A 21857-nucleotide genomic window follows, 5' to 3' on the forward strand; every position below is an offset into this window, starting at 1 on the left:
AAACATTAGGAAGAACTTCCTCACAGTAAGAGCTGTTCGGCAGTGGAATTTGCTACCAAGGAGTGTGGTGGAGTCTCCTTCTTTGGAGGTCTTTAAGCAGAGGCTTGACAGACATATGTCAAGAATGCTTTGATGGTGTTTCCTGCTTGGCAGGGGGTTGGACTGGATGGCCCTTGTGGTCTCTTCCAACTCTATGATTCTATCATTCTATGAAGGCAGCCCTGCTCAGTGAAGCTTTTAATGGTTGATGCCTTATTGTGTTTTTAATATTTTGTTGGGAGCTGCCAAGAGTGACTAGGGCAACCCAGTCAGATGGGCGGCATATAAATAAAACGATCAACATCTCTTTCCCAACCCCCAAGCATCTCTCTCTCTCTCTATCAGAGTGTCTATCGAAGTATCTCTCATCTCTCTATTTATTGTCTGGCCTCTCACAAAGCATCAGGAAGCACAAAAAGAATGTAAAAGCAATACGGGGAAATAATGAAAGTTGCCACCTATTCAAGAAACTTTTATAATGAAATAAAAAAAGAAAAAGAAACTCAAGTGAGAGGCTTGAATAGCAAGGTATTTCTATACATACATTGGCCTTCTCCAATTAAATCAGAACCAGTGAAGGCAGTGAATGTCCTGTGTGAGTGTCTGGAGGCAGTTGGAGGATGGATGGCGGCTAACAGATTGAGGTTTAATCCTGACAAGACAGAAGTACTGTTTTTTGGGGACAGGGGGCGGGCGGGCGTGGAGGACTCCCTGGTCCTGAACGGGATAATTGTGCCCTTGAAGGACCAGGTGCGCAGCCTGGGAGTCATTCTGGACTCACAGCTGTCCATGGAGGCGCAGGTCAATTCTGTGTCCAGGGTGGCTGCCTATCAGCTCCATCTGGTACGCAGGCTGAGACCCTACCTGCCCGTCTCGCCAGAGTGGTGCATGCTCTAGTTATCTCCCGCTTGGACTACTGCAATGCGCTCTACGTGGGGCTACCTTTGAAGGTGACCCGGAAAGTGCAATTAATCCAGAATGCGGCAGCTAGACTGGTGACTGGGAGCGGCCGCCAGGACCACATAACACCGGTCCTAAGAGACCTACACTGGCTCCCAGTACATTTCCGAGCACAATTCAAAGTGTTGGTGCTGACCTTTAAAGCCCTAAGCGGCCTTGGTCCTGTATACCTGAAGGAGCGTCTCCACCCCCATTGTTCAGCCCGGACACTGAGATCCAGTGCCAAGGGCCTTCTGGCGGTTCCCTCACTGTGAGAAGCAAAGCTACAGGGAACCAGGCAGAGGGCCTTCTCGGTAGTGGCACCCGCCCTGTGGAACACCCTTCCATCGGAGGTCAGGAAGATGAACAACTCTACCTGATATTTAGAAAACACCTAAAGGCAGCCCTGTTTAGGGAAGTTTTTAATCTGTGATATTTAATGTATTTTTATATCTGTTGGAAGCCGCCCAGAGTGGCCGAGGAAACCCAGCCAGATGGGCGGGGTATAAATAAATAAATAATAAACTATGTGTAAGCTATACTGTGGAATTTGCTACCACAAGAAGTGTGGATGGTCACCAACTTGGGCAACTTTTAAAAGGAACTAGACAAAAAAACCCACAGAGGATAAGGCTATCAAGGACTCTTAGTCATGATGTCTATTATGTGAAGCTCCAGTGTAATCATTGCTTTCAATGCCTCTATAACTCCAGACATTGGGCATTAGTGGTGCTTCGATGCTGAAAGTCATCTACAGGCTGCCATTAAAATATCCCGTATTGTAACTTAAGTACCTAGCAATTATTTCAAATTTCAAGGACACTGTACTGTAGCTGGGTGTTTTTGGTTTTTAAAAAAACCACCTGAGCTATTGAAAGGTCAAAATGTGAACTCTATTAGGTATTCGAATCCCGAGAAAGCAGTCAATTATTGCTTCATAAGTAAGACAAATTAATAAATAATGAATCTTTACTTGCCTTTATTGCCTTCCAGTAGACGGTCTCAAAATGCTTTGCAAACACTAGTGATTGAAATCCCACATGCTCCTCTCAAAGAGAATGTTGCTGCAGAAATGAAAATGGAGCCCACAGGAGAGAAGCAACATGTTCCAGTAGAACAGCATTGCAAGCTCATTCTGCTTCATGCGACTAAAAAAGACCAGTTTGGCAACTGCATTGATTTCACAGAAAGCAAGGAACCTTGGGTTGTATTCGGCGTAGCATTGAGATCATCCCATTAGCACAATGATTGCTTCTTGCACAATGGAGCAATCTTCCATGTCATGTCTCTGGAGGGTCCCCTCAACCCCCTGGAGATTTGGGGGGGGGGCCATACAAAGGGGCAATGCCCCTTGGGCTACTGGTGGAGTGCATTATGTGCGCGCATGAGATCTTAGGTTCTGTTCTGGTTTAAACCCACAACCAACAATGGGATGCCTCTCCATTTTTGAAACACTCAACATTTCACTATTTTGCAAGACCTGTTGCAAAGGGACTGCATGAGCCACAGGAAAGGACTGTCAGGAGTCAGAGGATCCAACCCCCCCATGGTAGGTTGCCAGGAACAGATAAGACAAGGAAAGTTCTTACCAATGCTTAATATTCAATATTCACAGAGAGAGGCTTAGAAATGCAACCTCTTGGAGTAATGGTGTTGCTCCGAGTGAGTCTTCATCTCCTCCCTCTCTCCTATTATGTGTCATCAATACAAGTGCTGAGATGTGTCTTCTGCCTCGGAGCTCTCTGCTCTCCAACTTTCAATTCCCACCAGGTTCTGGGAGAGGGGGGGTCTGGAATGCTTTCTAAAAACACTGTGTCCATCTGCTGTCCCCCCCCTCCCCTCTGGTGCTTCTTCCTCCTCTTCCATTATTTCCCAGCTTTTCCCCTCATCGGCCTCTGAGTTGTGATCTCCCTCAAACCCCTGTTGTAATTCTGAACTGTCTTCTTCTTCTCTGAAAGGGTGAGTCTGGGGAGGAGGTCTCCACCATTCTTCCTCTGCCCAGTCCCCGACAACTTCCAATACCAACTCTTAAAAAGAGACAGAGAGGAGATGTGATAGCCACATTCCTTATCTAAAGGGCTGTCACATGGAAGATGGAGAAAGCTACTCTTCTGCTGCTGCAGAGGGTAGGACTTGAACCAAGTTAAAGGAAATGATATTCTGACTAAACATCAGGAAGAAATTTCTGGTGGTTAGAGCTGTTCCGATAGTGGAACGGATTCCCTCAGGAAGTGGTGGGCTCTCCTTCATTGGAGGTTTTGAAGCAGAGGTTGGATGGACAGCTGTCATGGAGGCTTCAGCTGAAATTCCTGCATTGCAAGGGGTTGGACTAGATGACCCTTGGGGTTGCTTGCAACTCTACAATTCTATATTTGCTGATAATGGGAAGAAGGACACAGAGGGAGTCCATGGCTTCCATGATCTCTGAAACAACGTAGGAGGGACTAGATAAACAATAACTTCATTAAGAAAATTAATATTGCTTACGAGGGCATTCCTTAGCCTTGGTTCCAAAGATGCTGTTCGACGACAGATGCCATCAACCTTTGCTATTGGCTAAGCTAGCTGGGGATGATAGCTATTGGGGACTCAAGGCTGAAGAAGGTTGGCTAAGAGAAAATTGACAGTGACGAGTACAGAAAGGGAGGCGTAAATCCTCAGGAATTATTACCTCCCGCCTCAAGCCCAACTGTTAGATCCCCCTAACTTCAAGTCCCATTATGAGAGGTAAGTGGCATGGTCTGTCTTGCTCACCAGGCCCACACTCCTAGCTCAGCAGCAGACCTATTCAGAAAATGAGGCTTTAAAATGAAGATTGTACCTACACTGCCACTCTGCAAACCCGCAGGTGGGCCAAAATAGCTACTCATGTGCTTTTCAAACTTCGCCAACCTGAAAATGCTCAAATACAAAAGGTACCAAATTAATGTGAAGCCTCGCAGTGGAGAAACAAGAGTCTCCGAGACAAAACTGAACAGGAGGAAGACCTGGGAGGAAAGCTTAGGCGCTCGGTTCTCTTCAGTGAAATACCCAACGGATCAGATCGATTTCTTTCTGAAGTCGTCCCTCCTGTTTCCTGCTGACGGAGCTGATGAATGGGAGGTGGGGAGACAAGCCAGGGACAGCAGACTGAACTCATTCTGTGTCTAAGAAACACCCCGATCAGACTGAAGAGTCAAAGCAGCGCCAGACTCTATAATCTACTGATTCCTGGTGATTTGTTGTACCAACCTCTAAGAAGTTGTAGTACCTCCTCTGACCATTTGCAAGGGTGGTGCTGTAGTACAGCAGAGAGCAAGCCAGCTGGTCTCTTCTCCAGCAATCTGCCATGATGGCACTCAATAGAGGACAGGACTTCTGTGCCTTTAATTGCCCTGCTCTCTTTTGAGTCTGGAAACCTTAAAGAGAAACCAGCAGACCCTTTGCTTGCCAACTCCTGATTTAAGCAGAATTCCCTCTGTAGAGCAACTTGTCAGGTTATTTCTAATATAATATTTAGGAAAACTGCAAGGGTTTTCCTTTCCTATTTCAGAAAACTTTTTTTGTAGGTGGGCAGAGAAGGTTGTACTTGCTTTTTAATTGCGTTGGTTGTTTCTCTTAAGTTGCTTTTGTACTGTTTTAGACTTGGGTTCTGTTGTGCTCTACTTGTTGCTGTTTTGTGTTTTTACCATATACTGTAAGCTGCTCCGAGAGCTTTTTGGAAGTGTGCAACAGGAAAATAACGTAACATCAAACAAACACACACCCCCGAGTCAGCCAAGTCCTTAACGTAACCTCTGTTCAATGGAAGTCCATGTCCTATAAAATATAAAGAACTAAAATGCTATTGTGTCAGTAACTTTCATCACAGCTGTGCCCAGGAAAAATCCTGATCAATAAACACATCCAGTCAACGCAAAAAAAGAGTAAATAGGTTTGCCAATGAATATGAGCACAGGAAACAAACAAGGAAGCAAGGATTGCCCTAGTTTACCTTCTTTGCATTTTTCTAAAAATAAAAAAGGGTTTTTATTTCACATTTTATAGTATCTTCATTGAATCATTTGTACATTTCAACATTTAATAATTTTCACTTCAGCACAGCATAAAACTATGCCCTCTTATTTACACAGAATGATTGTATACGAGCGCTTTTTGTCTGGCATGAAAGGTGTGTTACAAATGGCTGAGTTCTTACCCGCCATCTATGGCAGATCAATGTTCAAGTTCCGCTGGTTCTCATGCAAATCACACTCTACACAAAAGCTGGCCTCTGACATCTCTCAGTGATGGCTCACACCAGAGTGGCTGGGGCAACCAAGTCAGCTGGTGGGAGGGAAGAAGAAGAAGAAGAAGAAGAAGAAGAAGAAGAAGAAGAAGAAGAAGAAGAAGAAGAAGAAGAAGAAGAAGAAGAAGAAGAAGAAGAAGAAGAAGAAGAAGAAGAAGAAGAAGAAGAAGAAGAAGAAGAAGAAGAAGTCATGCCTCAACCCTCAGAACACAGAATGAAAACATACTGGCTGAGACTTGGTAAATATATAAACTTAACTGCATTTTAGGGCAAGAAGCCTATCCAGTATTGAACATCAATGGCATGGAAGCAGGGATCACGAACTTAAAATACTGTTTCCGTTTTCCTTTCTACTGCCAGCTCTCCTAAGACAATCTCTGTCTTATATGAAAGCTACAGTCTTAAAAGTGCAGCTCCTCTGAAGAAACTTCTGCTCACATGAAAGCGACTCACATCCAAATCATACAGGCCCCAAACGCAATTTGTAAGTAGAACTCCCCGCAAGATCCAAATGACAGTAACCTGCACCAGAAAAGTTGCATCAGCCACAGCGCCGAGCCCGTTAGCATGACTTAGCCGAGGACTCAAAACAGGGGAACTTCTGCAAGGCCAAGTCATGTGTACTGGTAAAGGGCTGGGACTGTTTTAAAGAGAAAAGGGCTGAAGTTCAGCTTTAGCTAAGCAAAGAAAATCACCTCTCGTCTCTAGGACAGAAAAGGTTTAAAGGCTAAAGTGTAGATTCAACCAAGTTTAAAGTGGGTCACATTTCGATGCTCCCAGTGGCACCTAACCTTGACTCTGAACCTTTCTTAATCACTTCTAGTCACAGGTTTTGTGCATTCTGTAGTAAGTCATGGCAGCTAGACTGTATAGACTTGGGACTGCAGGCTAGTCACTCATTCATTTTGGAAGCTCTTTCCCTCATTAACTATAGCAGCAAGAGGGTGGAAACTAGTCACAGTTACAGATTTAGTACTTTCTGCAAGGAAACCGCAGCTCAGTGAGCATCAAGACGCCGTAGAGCAGGCATGTCAAACCTGCGGCCCTCCAGATGTTTTGGCCTACAACTCCCATGATCCCTAACTAGCAGGACCAGTGGTTGGGGAAGATGGGAATTGTAGTCCAAAACATCTGGAGGGTCGCAGGTTTGACATGCCTGCCGTAGAGCAATGGTTCCAAATGTGGACGTTAAGAGGCAAGAGGGTAGCGGGGAGGGGGGTGCTGGAGGTGTCAATTTCTATCAGACTTTGAAAAGCTGGTGCCATTAGATCAATTTCACCCATTTTGTTGAATTAAATAGATTTAATCGGGTTTTGAATCAACATGCAATTCACTGCTCCTGTTTTGAATTTCATTGTGTTAGTATCTCCCTTAGTGGGTCATGCAAACCACTATTCCGAACAATGCACTTTATAGGGTAGGGTAGAGGGCATTGGGGATGAGTTTATGGAACCGAAGAGGCTACGCCCCCAAAATGTTTGGGAACCACTGCCCTAGAGTATCACAGCTCCAGGCAAAGTATGAAGAAAAATGAGCTAAGCAAGTTGGGCACCTGTATGGTTGAGCCAGCAGCATTACAGAGTAGGGTTTTGCAAATTTGGGTCGCCAGCTGTTTTGGGACAACAACTCCCATGATCCCTAGCTAGCAGGACCAGTGGTCAGGGATGATGGGAATTGTAGTCCAAAAACAGCTGGAGACCCAAGTTTGGGAAACCCTGCTCTAGAGCAAACTTGGAAGCAAACTTCAAAACACAGGACATATATATATATATATATAGTTGATTTTTAAGATCACTGATATTATCATTGCCAGATCTTGATGACTCCGTCCCAGCCACATGTAGCAAGGAGCGACGGAAGGACTGGATGGAAAGTTGCACACACGCAGGCCTGGCTTTGCGCGGACAGCGTGCGAATGATCCGAGCCGTGCGATAGTTGTAGAAAAACACTTTGCCCTCCGAACTCCCGGTGACAAGTAGCATTCCATCGGGGGAGAACTCGCAGCCTATCGCATATCCTTCAACCTGCAACAAGAATCCGGATTCGAAAGAGGTTAAATAAATCAAGATGTTAATTAAGGAAATGGGAGATGATCTATAACCTCCCGAAATTTCATAGTGTAATAAACATGTCAGTTTTTACCATAATGGCCTAATTGCTTCCCTGGGTGTTTATTAAGACAGACCCATTAAGGACTTTACATTGTTAGCGGCAGCCGGTTTATACGTGACGAGGCTATTAGCAACTAATAACACTTGCAGGTATTTTAAGCTCTACCCGCTCCTCAGTTTAGTTCCAAATTAACTAAAATATAGAGAACAGGGTTGAAGTCGATTAATTTTTATCCCCGCTGTAAATCAGAAGCATAAGCAGGCACTTAAAAGGGCAAGATCTATTACGAGTTTGCGGAGAGGGGAGGATACCTTGTGCCCTTCATATATCTTCTTTTTGTTCATTCTGTAGGGCCGCAGGCTAGAGAACAAGGCCAGGTAGTTGCCATTTGTTTGAGCGACGAAGGCAGGCTCCTTAGGATGTGGCGCAAAACTGGGGCAGGTGTAACGCTCCTGCATGGAAAGTTGGGAAGAACGGCAGAAGGATAAAGCCTTGACTCCAACATTGTACTACAGTAGAACTACAATCAAGCCTGAGTGGAACAAACCACATAATCATAGAATCATGGTACTGCAGAGTTGGAAGGGATCCCGAGGGTCATCTAGCCCAACCCCCAGCAATGCAGGAATCTTTCGCCCAACGTGGGGGCTTGAATCTGCAACCCTGAGATTAAGAGTCTCACGCTCTACCGACTGAGCTATCTACGATCTTTCCTTGTTCTGACGCACGTCCACTTCCCCAGCACTTCTTCTGTTTCACCTGCGTCTAATTTTCTATTGTAAGCTCCTCAGGGCAGGGGCCTGTCTTCTGTGGAATGCCGTGCATGGCAATGGCTACTACTGTTGACAGTAGTATCTGTGCCCTACTCCTCCCCACTGCTTCCTTCATCTACCAGTATGAACAAGCAATAGAGCTTCGTTCAATATTAAATTAGCAGAAAATAATAATTAGAAGACAAATTTCTGGGAATTTGCTGGGGTGTGTGTGTGTGTCCTGTTTACGAAACTACACTCTCCCAGAGCGAAACCCTCCAACCCTCGATTTCACCACCTACAAACTGAGTCAGGAATTTGACCCAACCCTACAACAAGTAATAAATTTACATTAGAAATGAACCACGCAGTATTTATTTAGTTGATGCTACAAAAACCCACAAAGAAATCCCACATGTGTCGGAACAATCAGAAATCATTTCTATGATATGATTTAACAACAGCAGCAGCAGCAAAAATCAACCCTGCATACAATTTGCTCTGCTCGCTTTGCTGCACAGCCGTATCGGAGTAATTTGTACGACTGACGAGCGTGTTGCTTCAGGGAAGACGGGGCACGTGTGGCAAATTATTCCCTTTTAACAATGGAAGCAGCAAATGTTGATGGAGGAAATGAGAAGTGCTTCTTAAAAGAAAGCTGCGCTCCTGCAAAACGAGACTCAAGCAGCCCTTTCAGGACATCCCAGGGCCAGTTTCGCTTCCTTTGACCACTTGCTCACGCCGGAATGTGACATTGACTTTTGTGACCATCTTTCCCAGTTTCTCCATGTGATAGTGAGTAAAGACAAAATGCAGATCTTTCCAGGTGGAAATTGTTCTGCATTTATCCAACAGGAGTGTGAAGAAAGGAAATCCATTTGACTATGGAGGACCATGAGCGTGGCCAGGATTTGTTTGGGGGGGCATGCATCTGCTGGGGGATGGGGCAGAACCTCAATTAATTGAGTACTTTCAGTGCTTTTCAATATATTTTGCAGATCTCCCGTGACCTCCTCAACAATTTTCATTCCTTCTCATTGCGATGATCAGGCTGTGACTGATGTTCAGCCCCCATACACATGAGCAGGGGTGTCAGCTTGATCTGAATATTGGGGGGAGGGGCAGGTAAGCCCCACCCAGCATAATCAATCACATGATATGGCACATGCACACCCTTTGAATGGCAATGCCCATCAACTCCCTCAAATATGGGGGAGTTGGCTCCTATGCAACCTAGAAGTAATGCAACGTTTGCCAAAGTCCAAGCAGTAACTTCTTCGCACAGCACACAGTTAAAATATGGCCACCAACAATGAGCATCACTTATTTCCCACAGATTCCTCCCTGGAGCCAGTTTTTAGGAACAGTGAAAGAGATTCATCACTTTTAATCTAAGCCATTCCTTCCATATGTATTACCTGAACTGTTTCCGTCTGAGGTTTTTTACCATACCAGCTCTTAAACGATCTGAACCCAGACACTTAAGTGTTTCAATTGAATTAACCACTTCTTCTGGTGTATCAATAAAATAATCCATAAAGTCAACATCTCTCTCTCTATCTATCTCTCTCTCTCTCTATCTAGACATCATGGCTGGTAGCCATTGACAGCCTTATCCTATATAAAGGATGGATCAGGTCATTTGTTCCAGTGTAGAAAGGACAAGAGGCTCGGATGCAAAAGTCAGCTGTTTTAGAAAAGAGAGAAAGAAAGGCAAACTATGGAAGCTGTTTTGGCTCAATGAATGGTGTTTACCCTCGATGAAAGTGAAAATTGACTTTTCAGTATATTGGGAGTACACGCAGCCTTCCATCTGTAAGATTAGAGATGGAAATTTATGAAACTAAAGGCATTTTTTTTAGTAATTGTTTACCCCCCCAAAAAAAACCAAACCAACCCCTCAATTTCACGCTAGCTCTAGAGAGTGCAGTAACCTGCCCCATTCAATAACGCTCTCCTTTTTAACTCCCAAGGAAATCATTTTGTTTAAGCTTCTGAATACATCAGAACTGAGTGCTCTGCAGTTTCTTATTCACTGAAGCGCATTGCTTTTGAAGTGCAAATGACTAACCTACTATCACAATTTATGCACGGGATTCTGCATCTGCAAATCCGGACAAAGGCAATCACGGAAAGTTGGGAATGGGCAAGTTCTATTAAATCATCCACTCCATCTCCCCGCTTGGACAGAATTGTTCTTTTCAGAGATAAATGGATGCAAACTGACCCTGATTCTTAATGTTTTCAAAAGAAACTTGAGTTTCGGCAGACTATATGTGAAACGGATGGATTTATGTAGGAAACGCCTTTTTAAAATGGTTCAAAATCATTAGACCGCACAAGATGGCAGCTCTTAAAGCAGCCAGCTTCATTCTTCGGGAAGTTGCAAGAATCTCACAACAGGGCGGTGTCTAAAAACTTCCTGTTCCTAAAAAAACAGGTGTAGGGAATCGGTTTTTTTCTGTCAGGTGCCTCATTTCCACATAGCAATCTGTTAGGGGCACCTGAGCATAGTGGGTGGGGTCACAGCCGGCAGTTGCCAGAGCAACATCAAAGTGGGAGGAGCCAGATTAAATGCTTGGAGTTTGATAGTAGGCCAATGGACACAGCTTCCCTTTCTGTGCCAAAAGCCGAAGACTGAAATCTGAGAGCAGGTTCACATTTCATCCCACAGAAGTGACCCACGAGCTACCGCAGGGGACACAGGGGAGGGCAGGATTCAGCCAGGGACAACCACTTGAATAAGCCCCACTCCGCATAATCGGTCACAAAACGTGGCACGCACACACCATTTGAATGGCAACGCCCATAAACTGTGAGAGGGCATCACCTCTTCAAATATTTTTTTGGGTGGAGCAAAGGGAGTTTGACCCCTAGGAATTGGCTCCTGTGGATTCAACTAATGACTCTCATCTGCGGATGGAAGAGGAAGCTTTCCCCCTCCTGTCCCCATGTCCCCCCAAAAATAGCCCTGCAGGGATTGGGAGAACCCCCAGAACAGGGTGTGTGGAGAGGAGAGGGGCGATCATTCTGCCTAGCAAGCAGAAATGTCTGCCCTGATGGAACAACAGACATAACTCAACACTGGATTCATCCCAGGGTACATATGGCTACACAGCACTTATGATCCTTGTCCCCTCTCATTTTTAGTGGAGGTGCCCGAGTCCCTGAGTCACAGGTGAATTTTAAACGCAATAGAGATAGCCATGCAAGCCTGAAGCTTGGTCCTGTGTCCCACTGTGTGTGTAGACCCTACACACCAATGGAGAGTTATGAATCGGCTTTAGAGATATTTAGTATAAGGAGAATTTCTTCCTAGGAGGAACATAGGGACCTACCTTTTATCAGACTAGTATGTTGTGAACCACCCTGAGATCCACAGGTATAGGGAGGTATACAAGTTTAATAAATAAATATCTGTCCAAAAAAACTTTTTAAAAAATTCCTTCCAGTAGCACCTTAGAGACCAACTAAGTTTGTCATTGGTATGAGCTTTCATGTGCAAGCGCACTTCTTCAGATACACACAGTTTTTCAGATAAAAAGACTGGGGGAAATTTGTGGATTACAATATATGAAATGTTACCGTACACATAATAAGTTCATTAGCAGGTTTAACTTAAACCAGATAGTTAAAATTAATGCTGAAGGAAAACTAGGGAGTAATTAACAATTGGAATAATGAAGGAAATGCAGAGTTACAAATTTAAAGAATATAAGGTAAAGGGGCCCCTGACCATCAGGTCCAGTCGTGTCCGACTCTGGGGTTGCGGCGCTCATCTCGCTCTATAGGCCAAGGGAGCCAGCGTTTGTCCACAGACAGCTTCCGGGTCATGTGGCCAGCATGACAAAGCTGCTTCTGGCGAACCAGAGCAGCGCACACAAACGCCGTTTACCTTCCCGCCGGAGCGGTCCCTATTTATCCACTTGCACTTTGATGTGCTTTCGAACTGCTAAGTGGGCAGGAGCTGGGACCGAGCAACAGGAGCCCACCCCGTTGCAGGGATTCGAACCACCGACCTTCTGATCAGCAAGCTCTAGACTCTGTGGCTTAACCCACAGCGCCACCTGGGTCCCTTAAAGAATATAAGTAACCACAAAAGGAGTCAAAATAAACATATTTGTTGGAAAATATTGGATCTGTATTTTTGTCAAAATATTTTTTGAAAAACTGAAAAATAAAATTTATTATAAATAAATAAATAAATATTTGCCCAAACAGCCCAGTACAGACTACTCTAAATGGGAATAGCACTACAGAGTCTCAGTTAGAGGTATTTCCCGCCACCTGCTACCTAATTCCCTTTAACATGCCTTGCCAGAGACTGAACCTAGGACCAACTACCTGCAAATTGTGTGCTCTAACACTGACCCACAGTTCCTCCTGCCCGTGAATAGCAGACTGAAATTCTGCATCCTCTCCCCAAAACTGAGCAGTGGGACAAATTATATGTTTCATGATTTGACAGCTACAAGGAATCCGGTTGGAACCCAAGAATGTGCTAGAGAACGAATGTGGACTTGTGGACAGAACGATATGTCTGATGTTCCCGAGTTCCAATCCTACCTCAACCATAAAATAATGGTTGCGGCCAGGGAGAAAACTGTTTGGTTACAAGCGCACAGAGTGGGAGGAATCAAGGACTAAATAATCAAGAGATTAGCATGCATGCGTGAATCAGCTCTTTGCTACATCACTAATCAGCCCAGGTTGACATTTCTAACGGTACGCCACCATGCATATTTACTTCAGAAGCAAGTCCCACTGTGTTCAATGGGGGTTCACTCCCTGATGAGCACGCATAGTAAATGAAATATAAATATACTTGAAACAAATGCATGAATAGTTCTCTGGTTGTTTGACATTTATAATCAAAGAGTAAATTAAGGGCTGTTAAAGAAGCATAATTATTGTCTAAAATGTGCTTCGTACAAAAATAAAATAAAACAATGTAAAAAATGGATTGAGTACAGAAGTGCCGGACTGTAGTCAGGGCCATCTTAACCATATCTGGTGCCCTGGTGCCAAGATCCCTCCGGCGCCCCCTGTGAGTGAGGCGGGCAGGAGGGGCGCGGGGAGCTGAGAGGCACGGAGGAGGCAGCCCGAGACTCGCGCTCCCTGCGCAACTCCGGAGAGCAGCCTGAAGCCTCTCAAAAACTGAGAGGCGCGGAGGAGGAGGCCCCAGGCTTCCGCTCCCCATGCGAAGCTCCGGAGGCGCGCCTGAACAGTTAAGAGGCGCAGCACGGCGGCCCCAGGCCAGTGCTCCCTGCGCGCCTCCGGAGAGCTGCCTGAAGCCACTCAACAGCAGAGGCGCGCGGAGGCAGACACCAGCGTTCGGCGCCCCTTCCGCGCCCGATGGGCAGGCGCCCTGGCGCCTTGCGCCACCTAGCCCAGGCCTAGGGACGGCCCTGGCTGTAGTGTCAGTCACAACCTTCCATTGTAAATCAAAGGTGATCAGTGCGTAGCAAAATGGAACCAAAAGCTCTTTAGACCAGGTGCTGCACAGACGGACTTAATTAACTTAATAAGGCTCCAAGATGCTGTTGAGGAAACTGGGCTCTTTCCAGGCTGACAAGAGTTCGGGAAGTTTACTTGGCATTGTGGAAAGTGGGAAGGTGATTACTGTTATCATTGCTAAGACTGCACTACCTGGCTTAACAATCTGAAGCTAGCAAGAGACACAAACAATAGTTTGGAGTCGCAATCCACCGCCATGGCAGACTCCCGGGCAAGGTGCCATTTCCAGGCACCAGAACTCAAGATGTAAAGCTATCAATTCAAGGATAATAACACCTCGAGGAAATTAATATTGTGGTGCTATGACAAGAACTTGGGAGCAAATCCCACTGAACTTAATGAGGCCGACTTCCTACTATCCATGCAAAATAATGAAGGGTGCTCTGCTATTTCTCCTGAGCTCTACACCCACAGATTGCAGCACAATGCAGCTGAATCCTATTGGATGAAGGACAAAATAGTAATAATGCCAATACTAATAACAATTATTCGATTTCTTACCTGTCCTTTCCTATAAGGTCCCAGAGTACAGTATTAAAAACAGTTTAAAATATATTACAACCTCAAGAATAGGATCGGTCCTAATATTTACATATCTCTCACAAGGGCCAAAGGCCAGGGTAAAGAGGTACACCTTCAGCATACAAAGGAAACTTCACAATGAAAGTACTAGATGCATTTCTGCGGGGAAGGAATTCTACAACTTTGGGGCTGCCACAGAAAAGGCCCTGTCCTGGGGCATCCATCCTCTCTGTAAAAAACTCACAATACCTGAGAGTGGTGAAACTACGAAGAGCCCCCCCCCTGCATAGCTGCCAAGTCTCCCGTATTCCCCAGGAAACCCCCGTTTTTCCAGCCGTTTCCCGCTGGCAGCCCGGAATTTTTTTTAAAAAAAAACGTAAATCCCCGGATTCTTACCGGCCCGGGGAGGCTCCTTCTGCGCATGTCTGGAGTCTCTGGACATGCCCAGAAGCGACTTCCAGCACTGTGGCCATTTTGGAAATGGGCAGAGCATGTGCAGAAGCAACTTCCGGTGCTGCTCTGCCCAGTTCCAAAATGGCTGCAGCGTGACTTCCGGTGCCGATCCTGGATTTTTCAATCTGGGAGTTGGCAGCAGCTATGCCCCCCTGCTGATCTTAACACCCAAGAAGGAAGCAGGGAGTCTTTCATATATTTTGGGCCTGAGTCATTTAGGGTTTTGAATGCTAATGTGAGCATCTTGAATTGGGCTCAGAAGCGAACAGGCAACCAGTGCAGCTGTTCTTAAAAATTCTGGACCAGTTTCCAAGTTGCCTTCCAAGGGCAGCCCCACAGAGAGTACATGGCACAATCTAGAAATTAGTAGAGCAAGGAGTACAGTGTCCAACGTGACCTGCTCCTTCCAAGGGACTGCAATCCCATCCAAAACAGTCCATCTTCCCACCTCCTAGCTCTGAGGAGGAATTTTCAGCGTCCTTTTTGACTGGCGGGGAAACAAATTTGTTTCAGCAGTTTCCAGAGAAAAATTGCTGTGGGCTTTTTTTTCTTTTCTTTTCTTTTTAACGGAATAGTGATTGAGCCATCGTAGAAGTAAATAAAAAAGTAAATAAAAGTCTCACATGGTAGATTTGATTGGAGATCTTTGCAGCTGTGTGGAAATCCCAGGCAATGATGGTACGGTCAGCGGAATCTTGGCTTACTGCATCGGTGCTAGTAAGAAATTCTTTTCCTTCAGGGAGGAACATGATATCCAAGGTTTGCTGTACCGCAGCTTTGTAAACTTTTATTACCTGTGGTAAAGAAAAAGATTAAAAACCATAAAGCAACCATTGTTCCGGTGGCTTCTCGAGACATATTGCCTTTGCAAACAGAAGAAGGCTATTTCAATGCAAAACATCAGTGGGTCGCTAGAAGAGGAGGGAGGAAGTCCATTCAAGTTCAGGGGAAGAACTTGAGATGGAGGTGGGACCACGTTTGCTTTTGCATTTTTAGCATGCTCTCTAACCTCTGCACATATACCAAAGCACTGTCACCTCTCACGGTTAAGGCTGCAGATATGCTATACATTTAAAGCACATAACTTCGCCCCAGGGAATCCTGGGAGTGGCATTTCCCGCCCCCCTCCCTCACAGAGCTACAATGCCCAACAGCCTTAAGTAACTACAGTTTTCATGATTCTTTGAGGGAAGTCACAGGCTTTTAATTTATAGTCACCTTTTTAGTTGAAAGCTAAGAAATCTTTTAGAACAGCTAGTTGGTGTAACCCATAGTTACCGGAACAATACTGATTCTCAATCAGGATACTATTAAAATGAGACAACTGCATTCTACCACAACTTCCAAGGGATCATGCATAGAATCATAGAATCGTAGAGTTGGAAGAGACCACAAGGGCCATCCAGTCCAACCCCCTGCCAAGCAGGAAACACCATCAAAGCATTCTTGACATATGGCCGTCAAGCCTCTGCTTAAAGACCTCCAAAGAAGGAGACTCCACCACACTCCTTGGTAGCAAATTCCACTGCCGAACAGCTCTTACTGTCAGGAAGTTCTTCCTATTGTTTAGGTGGAATCTTCTTTCTTGTAGTTTGAATCCATTGCTCCGTGTCCGCTTCTCTGGAGCAGCAGAAAACAATATTTCTCCCTCCTCTATATGACATCCTTTTATATATTTGAACATGGCTATCATATCGCCCCTTAACCTTCTCTTCTCCAGGCTAAACATACCCAGCTCCTTAAGCCGTTCCTCATAAGGCATCGTTTCCAGGCCTTTGAGCATTTTGGTTGCTCTCCTCTGGACACGTTCCAGCTTGTCAGTATCCTTCTTGAACTGTGGTGCCCAGAACTGGACACAGTACTCCAGATGAGGTCTGACCAGAGCAGAATACAGTAGTACTATTACTTCCCTTGATCTAGATGCTATACTCCTATTGATGCAGCCCAGAAATGCATTGGCTTTTTTAGCTGCTGCATCACACTGTTGACTCATGTCAAGTTTGGGGTCTACCAAGACTCCTAGATCCTTTTCACATGTACTGCTCTCAAGCCAGGTGTCTCCCATCCTGTATTTGTGCCTTTCAATTTTTTTGCCCAATTGTTGTACTTTACATTTCTTCTTGTTAAAATTCATTTTGTTTGCTTTGGCTAATCTGTTAAGGTCATTTTGAAGTGTGATCCTCTCGTGTGGGGTATTAGCCACCCCTCCCAATTTGGTGTCATCTGCAAACTTGCTCAGCAGGGATGATGGGAGTTGTAGTCCAGCATGGCACACAAAGCAATTAAAACTTCTTCTTTTTCAGTATTTGCATGCTAAAAGTAAATTGATCTTTATTTCTGCAAATAAATGATCACACATGGGTAACTCCCTAAGACAGTCAGAGAGAACTTGTAAGCGGCTGGCTGGGGAAATGATTGTCAAAATAAATAACAGTTTACATATTTTTTTAAAAGGTCTCCACCGCTAGCAGCAACTGCCCAGAGAATGAAAATTTTGGTTAGGGGTGGCCGGCAGGGAGGGAGGGAAGAGCTTGCAATCGAAAATCTGCAGCAACATTTTTGAATTATTTAAAGTTGCACAAGGAACGTGTGGGCTTCTAGTGGGAGAGGGAGGGGTGCTCCGACGCAGTACAGGAAATGGTTGCCTGGCAACAAGACCCTTTGGAAGGGAAAGGAGTTAATATTGACAGTTGGAAAGATCAGAAGGGAGGAAAGCACAAAAGTGCAGAGAGCGCTAGACAAGCAGGCAGAGGGACAGAAGCTAATTAGCTGCAGACGTGGGACATGAAAGCAAAGGGAGAAGAAGTGAGAAAACAGTGGCTGGGAGTCTCAGACTAAGCATTTGCATTTTAATCTCTGATTAAGATGCTCCAAAACCGAAACAAAACAAAATACGTAATTAGGGCACTCAGAAACCCAGTGCTTACTTGAAAGCCCTGCAAAATGTGCTTCTGGGTGTAAATATGTTGTACTTGCACCCGAGGAATGCCGCATGGATCTTTCCCCCTCTTGTTTTGAAGATGCTTAACATTGCATCATCAAGACAAAAGAGCTGTAAAAAAATAAAATAAACATAGAGAGGTAGGAAGAAACTAAATAGCAAGCTGCCTTTCTATTTCTGCTCACTTGATTTTTGTCACCTCTTGAATGTTGGCTCCATTGGGGAGGTGGAACCTGATCATAGAAATGTATGAAACTACTTTTCTATCAAAGGGATGAGGAGTATGCTCCCCTCCAGATACGGTTTGAATCCAGCCCCCTTCAGCCTCAACCAGCAGGGATGATTGGAGTTGTAGTCCAGCAAAATCTGGAAGGCCACAGGTAACCCACCCCTGTTATCCCTGAGCCATTCCATTAGTCCAGTGTTTATCATCAATCTTGGGCCCCTGGCTGTTGTTGGACTACAACTCCCATCACCCCCTGCTTGCAGGACCAGTGGTCAGGGATGATGTGAGTTGTAGTCCAACCACAGCTGGGGACCTAAGATTGATGAGAAACACTGCAGTAGTTCAGTGTGTCTAGCCCCGTATTGTCTGCAACGATTGGGAATGGGTTTTAGATCAGGCATCTCCAAACTTCGGTCCTCCAGATGTTTTGGACTACATTTCCCATCTCCCCCGACCAGTGGTCCTGTTAGCTAGGGATCATGGGAGTTGTAGGCCAAAACATCTGGAGGGCCGCAGTTTGGGGGCAGGCCCAGCTCTAGGGGTAGTCTCGGTGGCGCGGGGCGCCAGGGTGCCGGCCCGGCCCTGTTTGGGGGTGCCTGTTTTAGATGGTCTTTCCTAGACCTGCCTGGAGATGCCAGGGATTGGACCTGCATGCAAGCCATGTGCTCTGCACTAGTGACCTCCAGCTCTTTCCCAAGAAACCTTAAACATCTTCAGATGGTTTGTAATCCACCTACCTACCCACCTCTGTGTCATGGTTCACACAGGACAAAACCACCTAAACAAGATGGGAACTGCATGGGAACACATTGTTCTCACCTAAACTGGGCCACGTTGTCGAACACATCAACTTCAAACACATATAATATCCATTTCAGGAATCAGCCACTTCCAACGTGATCTGGGCTCACAATTCTGCAAAAGGCTGCACTTAGAACCCACCAAGATGCATGCCAAAGCCTGCTGGAACGACGACAATGCCTCAGTCGTCTTGGCAGTAGAATCAAAGCTGAGGAGAGTCAAGAGGAAGAAGAAAATGGCAGGGAAGTGTGGATCCGTCACCAAAGCAACAGAGGCACTTCCTCTCCTTCCAGGAAGCCTGGATATATGCGAGGAGATCCAGTGGGTGGGCTTCCTGTCAGGCCTGTAGTTGGCTGTTCATATCTCCAAATCTAAAGCTAAAGCTTGAAAACAAGGCTACCAGGCCTACAAGAAACGGCAAACTAAAAATGTTGGAAAACATTGCTTTAGTGCTAAGATACTTCACCAAATTTGTGCTCTGGGAGGTTTCTGGTAGGTTTCAGGCAATAAAAACATGGTGCCGGAGGAGACTCTTGAGAGTCCCATGTACTGCAAGAAGATCAAACTTTTCCATTTTGAAGGAAATCAGCCCTGAGCGCTCACTGGAAGGACAGATCGTGAAGCTGAGGCTCCAATACTTTGGCCAGCTCATGAGAAGAGAAGACTCCCTGGAAAAGACCCTGATGTTGGGAAAGATGGGGGGCACAAGGAGAAGGGGATGACAGAGGATGAGATGGTTGGACAGTGTTCTCGAAGCTACCAACATAAGTCTGACCGAACTGCAGTGGAAGACAGGAGTGCTCTGGTCCATGGGGTTACAAAGAGTCAGGCGTGACTAAACAACTAAACAAGAACAACAGGTTTTTGAAAGAAAATACTGTTATATAAACTCTGCACTTTTAAAATCCTGGCATACTTCAGTAAGCTCATCCTTCCATTTAGTAGAAGAGGAAAATGTGGAGGGTTTTTCTTCTTCTTCTTCTTTATATGAGCATGTTTATTTCACACATACAAACAGGTTTTCGAAAGCCTGCTTACTGAAGCTCAATATTCCTGGACAATCACAAACGGCTTTCAGAAAGAGGCACAATAGTGTCTGGTGTTAACACACACACAAAAAACCACCCCAGTATTATGATGGATTTTTTTTCTAACTTAAAGAGAGTTCGAAGCTGAAGGCTTACTTCAAGGAAGATCATTTGGACACACAAGAGACTCGTCCACTTTCAATACTGTGAAAAGCATACACTTAGCTGGAGTTAAAAGCCATTTCTGTACTGCTAATTGGCCTCCCTCGATTTGCAGCTGTGAATTCCAGCAATGAGTGCAACAAATCTGGACTCCACATTTTTGCAGCTTTGGACTCATTGCATGAGCAAGGAGTAGCCGGACTATAAAGCATCAAGTTCTGACCACGCAGCAGTTTGAAGCTGCCCCACAGGCTTTCAAAGGGAAATGCAGAACACTTGGCTTCTGTTCATTCTCTCTCTCTCTCACCCATATTTATGTTCTTGTTTGTAATATTTATTCACTGCCCTTCAGCCAAAGGTCTCAGCAAGGCTTACAAATTAACCAATAGAAAGAATATAACAGTAAATATAGAAAAGTAGGTTCAGAGCAGAGCGCAGCAGAACAGGACACCAGCGTAAAAATAAGTCACACAAGCTAAAAGGCCTGGGCAAAAAACAAGGTTTTCCACTGGGAGCTGGAAAGAAAACAAAAGATCATGCCAGGTGATCTCTGGGGAGGGAATCTGAGAAGTGGGGTGCCACAGCTGAAAAGGCCCTGTCTCCAAACACCACCCCCCATACCACAGATGGCAGAGGGACCGAGAGCAAGGACTCGGTGGCTGATCTCAAAATTACAGGTTAATGGAGGTCAAAAGCCAGATACTCTGGTCCCATGTTATATAGGGCTCTTTAAGTCAAAACCAGTCCCTTGAATTTTGTTTGGAAATGGGCTGGAAGCCTATGTATATTTACAAGACCTGATGGGATATGTTCTCCATGTCTGGTCTCTGTTAATAAGCGTGCAGCTCTAATTGGCAATCCTCAAAGGCAGCCCCACATAGTGGGTATTGCAGTAATGTGAACCAAATATACTGATAACTGCTACAATTGTATTTTAATCTGTATTTTAATTAATTGCTTTTTATGTTTTATTGTAACTTTATTGGTGTGAGCCACCCTGAGCCCAGTTCTGACTGGGGAGGGCGGGGTATAAATAAAATTTTTATATTATTATTATTATTATTATTATTATTATTATTATTATTATTATTATTACAAGGGTAGCTCTGTCCAGGAGGGGTCACAGTAAAAGTCAAGTGGATATGGGGAAGAAACTGAAACAGAATCTTGACAAGGTGATGGCTCTGTTGATCAGCTGTCCAGGGAGGCTGTTTCAATCAGCTCCAGAAGGGACTGTGCTTTCCATGAAAGATAAGGTGCACAGTTGGGGAGCGGTGTTGCACTTGTCTGTCTCTTGAGTTTCGAAAGGCATAAAGGACCTTCTATCCGTAGAGGTTTATCCACTGACTGCAGCCACCCCTAGACAGCGACAGTCTAGCCACAGTTATCCATGCCTTGGTAACTTAAAGGCTGGACTAACACAAAGCTTAGGATGGGGCTGCCTTCGAAGCTTAGCTGCCAAGTATCCCGTTTTTCGCGGGAAACCCCCGGATTTTAATCCGTTTCCTGCTGTTCTCCCGAATGGAGAAAAATCCCGGAAATCCCCCAGATTTCCTACCTGCCAGGGAGCCTCCATTTTGGGTGCCGCTCTTCCCATGTGTGGGCACCGGAAATCGGGCAGAGCGGCACAGGAAGTCGCTTCTACGCATTCCCAGCGGGCATCTTGGTGGTGGCCGCATGGCGGGGGCCGTCATGGCCGCTGCCATGCAGCCACCCCCAAGATGGCCGCCGGGCATGCGTAGAAGTGATTTCCAGTGCCGCTCTGCCCGATTTCCAGTGCCCACACATGGGAAGAGTGGCCCCGGAAGTTGCTTCTATGCAACTTCCGGTGCCGTGCCGCTGCTGATCCCACATTTTTTCAGTGGGAGACTTGGCAGGTATGCTTCGGAGACAGTTTGGAACCTGCAGGTAATCCAGGTGTTATACAGAGATCCTCTGGCACCTTCATTGTACAGCTTCCAGAAAATGTTGAAGATGCACCTCTTTACCGTGGCTTTCGGCGCTTGAGGTGTATGTTTTTAGGGCCTGCCTGTTTTGTGGTTGCAGGTTGTTTTAAATTGTTTTTGATATTGTGTTTTAATGTTGTAACCCGCCCTG

The 21857-nt window shown here is 45.4% G+C and overlaps 1 protein-coding gene across 2 annotated transcripts in view; it reads right to left on the reverse strand.

The window, feature by feature from the left end:
* Positions 1–840: 840 nt before the first annotated feature.
* WDR25 (WD repeat domain 25) overlaps positions 841–21857 on the reverse strand; it is a 102866-nt gene continuing 81849 nt past the window's right edge. For both annotated transcript variants that reach the window (XM_035105876.2, XM_060271832.1), the window contains exons 5-7: positions 15226–15396; positions 7670–7810; positions 841–7270 (exon numbers count right to left, since the gene is read on the reverse strand). In XM_035105876.2, the coding sequence (XP_034961767.1) occupies positions 7049–7270; positions 7670–7810; positions 15226–15396 (534 nt within the window). In that variant the 3' untranslated portion in view covers positions 841–7048. The remainder of the gene's footprint in view (positions 7271–7669; positions 7811–15225; positions 15397–21857) is intronic.

This window comes from Zootoca vivipara, chromosome 1 (genome assembly GCF_963506605.1).
Source record: "Zootoca vivipara chromosome 1, rZooViv1.1, whole genome shotgun sequence".
Classification (NCBI taxonomy): Eukaryota; Metazoa; Chordata; class Lepidosauria; order Squamata; family Lacertidae; genus Zootoca; species Zootoca vivipara.